We start from the raw sequence: 4,980 nt of genomic DNA, 5'->3' as shown, positions 1-4,980 counted from the left end.
TCGCAAGCGACCGGAGCAAACTTAATGGAACAACTTGTAAGTAAATCAAAACAACTGTGAACATTTCTTATTTGCTTTTTGAGTGTTGTAAGAATATCATGATAAAGGAATGTTTTCATTTTTGGGAAACGCTGTTTTTACACAGCGCTGTAAAGCGCGGCATTTCCCTAGTGCTTTTGAATGCGCATTTTGAATGCTATTTTAGCGTCACTGCTTATAGTATAATGTTAACGTCAAAGAAGGGCACTAATGTTAACGTTAGCCGCCATTTTTTTCAGTAAACGCAGTCATAACGTACGTTTTGAATGTCGCTGTTGTTAACGGCAATGTTTAGGGCTGCGTTTCTCAAAAGCATCGTGAGCTAAGTCGATTGTTGAGACCATTTGGTTCTAATGTTTCTACGATCATCTTAGCCATACAATGTTTTTTTGGGGAAATGCCCGCCCTGGTAAATGTGATTTTTATTTGGTCTGTTTTTAAACAACTAGCTGCTAAGAGTATTAATCCAAAATTAGGTTAAAGCTAATACACAGACATGAATTTTGCAATATATTAAATTTACAAAAGCAATCTACAAACTTGTAGTAAACCTTTACAAACTTTCATTAATTGCAGGCTGAGCTGGATGCTGAATACAAAAGAGTGAGCCTCAACACTTCAGGTAACTTCTATTCAGTTGAAGAGCAAGTTGCGTGATGTGTCCTCACATAACAGGACACAGACTCGGCTTTCTCTTTTCTACATCCATTGTTGGTTATACACTTACTTGTGCGTGTTTGTGGTTTTATAGGTTTGTGCTTTGTCAAGTGCTGAAATGTCACCTTATAGAATGGCTCGTAATTGTAGTAGGCTACACGCTCATTTATTGAAACGTTAACCTAATGCTGCGTTCTAGACAACTCGGATATAACAACTATTATATTAAATATATTATATTATATTATATTATGTAATATATACAGTATATATAAAGAGAGAGAGAGAGAGACTCCGGGTCTAATAAATGACCGGTTTTCGTGAACGTCAGCAAGTCATTGACAGATTTTTTTCCCAGTCTTTGAAGCATATTTCCTACATTACTTCTTTTATTCATTTTTTTTTTGTTCAGTTATTTAATTTAGATGTGTATTTCTATTTTTTTGCCCTTTTTAATTATTTCATTTATAAATTAATAAAAAAAACGAGTAATAAAGTGTACAATAAAGTACAGTCAAATCCTTATATTATAATCACATTGCACTTGAATAAAGTTAAAGGTGTAATCTGACGATTGTCCTGCAGGTGACCGCATAACTCTGTTTTCTTACGATGGATTTAGGGATTTACGATTACTCCAGAGCACTCATAGATCTACGATGATTTTCAAGTGCTACTTAAGTTACGATGCTTTTGGGAAAAGGACCGTAATATTAAGATCAGTCGTACGATCGTTTTTACGAACTTCTTAGGCTTACGACGCTTTTGGGAAACGCAGCACAGGTAATGTCGTCGGTATACAGAGAGCCATTGAAAAACTACAGAAAAGCAAAACTACTTCATTTTAGCATTACTGGCCACAGCACTAAGGAGAGATCACACATCAGCTGCTCAAAAAATGTGTCAGTGAGACGAACGGAGCGCGAGCGCAATCCTGTGACAGTCACAGGCGGTAAATAGGCTAGTGGAGCGCGTGAAGGAGAGATGCGAGGGCACGAACACTGTTCAAGGTCTCCATTAATTCGTGCTTGTAGTAATTTAATGTGTATATATTTTGAAAGCATTGAATCGCTATAGAAACCGTGGTTCATTCGATTCTTAGCGTTTTAAATCGATTACTGTCCGAAATCGACGATTCACGATTTTAAAATTCATGCTTAAGATCGATGCATGTGCATCGTCAGGGTTTGTAATCGATGCATCAAGAAAACGAGTGAATCGTTACACCCCTAGTAACAATATATAAAACTAGAAGTTTCCGATGAAGTTCCGCGTGTGCAGTGGTTAAACCAACGCTGTATTTGTTCAGTACACATGCGTGCCAAAGCGAAAGACCTGTACAAAAAATTGTCGGTACGAATACGTGTACCGCTACACCCCAGTACATTTTCAAATGTACATTTCTCTTTTTTATTTTATACTAACCTTCCATTTTGAGTATGCTGAATCTTGTCATTATCATAATGAGCACTACTTCTGTCTGAAGGAGATGAAAAAAAAGACAACATACTTTGCCTTAAAAAAAAAAAAGGAAAAAATGAAGTTAGTTCTAATATCCTTCTTTTTGGGTGCCTCTGTGTTTGTGGTAATGCTGAAGAGTGTCAGACTAAACTGATAGTGTAGCCTCCCACACTACTTAAAAGAACGAAAACAAAAGAAGATCAAACACAAGGGGAGTTTCATCATGAGAAAAATGGCTGAAAACTTTCCAGTTTCACTTTCGGTGAGACCACATTTTATACAATCCAATCAACTCTGACACAGTTTGACCTAAAGGTATCAAGCCAAGTGTAAATTACTCTGAATATTATTCCCTACACTCTCAGAAAAAAGGTACAAAGCTGTCACCCTAAAGCTAAAAGGTACATCTTTGTAGAAAATATATTTTATAGTTTCTGAACTGTAATAAATGATATGTCAGTTAGCACTGACATATTATTTATTACCTGGAGATGACTTGAAAAACATATATGTATAAAAACACATAAACCATATATTGTCACAATAGTGTATTTATTGTCTTCACGTTTCATCAGTCAAAATGTTTCTGCTTTTGTTATATGTTCAATAATTATTTGCAATCCTATAATGTTGTATTATTTAGTAACATAAAATGGTTTATTTGGATGTCACAAAATGCCTTAAGATGAACATACTACTTTATTTTGACTCTCACACTATAATGATCAGAATAACTCCACCCTGCAGCTAACCGTTGCTGGAACGATCCGACACATTCAGCACAAGTTGCCTTTGTTTGTGCTAAAATCTGTGAGATCACATGCAATCATCCTGCTCCACAGTTACACTGATGACGTTACACTTAATAGAATGGCACTGAATGATGTCATCGTCAGGCTTATTATACAAATATGCTGGTGCCCCAATGAAATCTCTTATGAACCATTGCAAAGTTTCAACAGCTATTTAAATAAGGTTTTAGTATCTCACAATTTTAAAGAAATTCTGAGGCATAGATAACATCAATATCAACATTTGTATAACATGTTTAAAATTAATATTTAGTATCTCACAATTTTAAAAATATTCTGAGGCATAGATAACATCAATATCAACATTTGTACAACATGTTTAAAATTAATATTTAAAGTGAATCCCAGATGATGATTAATTTGTGTTATACTACGGGGTTGCTGAATGCTTGAATCTGATTGACTGACGAACGTTCTAAGGTGTGCAATTATTTTCATGGAAATGCACAGCTAAAGTAGTTCCAGGCAGGCCTTGGCCTCATTACGTCCAAATCACTTCACCAAATGATTTCAGTTATTTCACAGGTCCTTAAAGCCTACAATAGCAAAAGAACCCAAATCCCACAAAGACACTGACCAAGCCAATAAATATAACAAATAGGATAAAACTACTTGAATTGCTGATCGTCAGCTGCTTTGAAATAATGTATTATATAAAGCGCTATATAAATGAAGGTGACTTGACCTATTTGGCAATACTCTACACATAAATATTGTTTAAGCATGTTATTTAATTTAAAAATATTATATTGACTTGTTTGATTAAGAGAGTCAATGTTTTAATAATGCATTCCTAATTTGTCACCACACCTGTGAACCTGTTCTTAATCTAACAACATAAAAAAACAGATTCTTTTAAACAGCTTGGATTAGAAAACAGTCGAAAGTGAATTTTTTTTTTTTTGCACGATCATGGTGTAGGCCTACTTAATAAGTAAATGATCTCTGCAGCACTCTATAACAGCAAGCCTCGCCTTGAACTCAACAGTTTCAACAGGGAAAACAAAAAGTGAAAATGAAAGCAAAGTTCAAAGAATAGATAATGGGTTTCATCTAAACTTAGTGTTTCTGAGAAATCAAAAGGGTTTGATATCCTACGTGTCAGACTGGACTTAGTGTATGATAGCTAACCCAGATAAGGCTTAAAATGAAAGTACATTAAAGGATCAGGAAACCCTCTATTTCATAGTCCTCATAAAAGTTGTAAAAAAAATTTACAAAAGCAGGCGTGGTGCTGTAGAGAGAGAAGAGTGGAGACAAACAACACAATAACGTGTTCGGATTCAGAAAGTTTCATATGCTCCCGTTGAGTTAAAAGAATCAACACTTCCCACAAATGCACACTGCAATTCACCATTGCACGCAACAAAATGAAAGTCCGGTTACACTCACATTGTGAATGAATCGCTATTGTGTTGAAGACTCGGGGTATATGAATGTGCGTTTATATATGCCACGTAGAAAAACAAACACACTTTACGTCTGTTTCACGCCGCAAGCTTGAGCTTTATGGCAAGCCAAAGTATTCATAAATGCCTGGTTGGGCGTCTGATTGCACACACTGACCTGTCAAAAGCGTGCGATTTGACAGCAAAACGCGCGTCCTTGACAATGACTTGTGATTTGACGTGTGCTTTAGAGTAATGAAAACGCGCATCGAAAACATGCATTTTTTGGATCAAAATGCGCTCCCTCGACGTGTGGTTTGCCATTAAAAATTAGAATCAGAATTCGAATCAGTTAAATTAGATTAGATTAAATTAAGTTAAATTAGAATTCGAATCTGTAGAATTTAGTTCACTGTCAGATTCTGTACTTGTACTCAATCCGTGTATCATTCGATCATTCGTATTTTGATTTAATATTGAAAGTAGAAAAATGAGAAAACGGCTCCTTTTTCGTTTTTTTCCAAAAAACGAAAATTCAGCTTAAATTTTCGTTTTTCGTTCATGGGTGGAAAAATGAATAAACAGCTTGAATATTAGATTTCTACACGTGGGCGGGAATTAAA

General features: G+C 35.3%; 1 protein-coding gene across 1 annotated transcript in view; it reads right to left on the bottom strand.

Annotated features, from left to right (window-relative positions):
- The window catches only part of LOC107716692 (interferon-induced GTP-binding protein Mx3-like), a 25,058-nt gene extending 20,626 nt beyond the window's left edge, over positions 1 to 4,432 (bottom strand). Inside the window, exons 1-2 of the mRNA XM_016523201.1 lie at positions 4,362 to 4,432; positions 2,122 to 2,211 (exon numbers count right to left, since the gene is read on the bottom strand). Coding sequence (XP_016378687.1) covers positions 2,122 to 2,211; positions 4,362 to 4,363 — 92 coding nt within the window. The 5' untranslated portion in view covers positions 4,364 to 4,432. The remainder of the gene's footprint in view (positions 1 to 2,121; positions 2,212 to 4,361) is intronic.
- Between the last annotated feature and the right edge of the window lie 548 nt (positions 4,433 to 4,980).

This window comes from Sinocyclocheilus rhinocerous, unplaced genomic scaffold (assembly GCF_001515625.1).
Source record: "Sinocyclocheilus rhinocerous isolate Xijiao unplaced genomic scaffold, SAMN03320098_v1.1 scaffold1201, whole genome shotgun sequence".
Lineage (NCBI taxonomy): Eukaryota > Metazoa > Chordata > Actinopteri > Cypriniformes > Cyprinidae > Sinocyclocheilus > Sinocyclocheilus rhinocerous.
The sequence above is the reverse complement of the archived record's forward strand: the minus strand, read 5'-3'. Positions and strand labels throughout refer to the sequence as shown.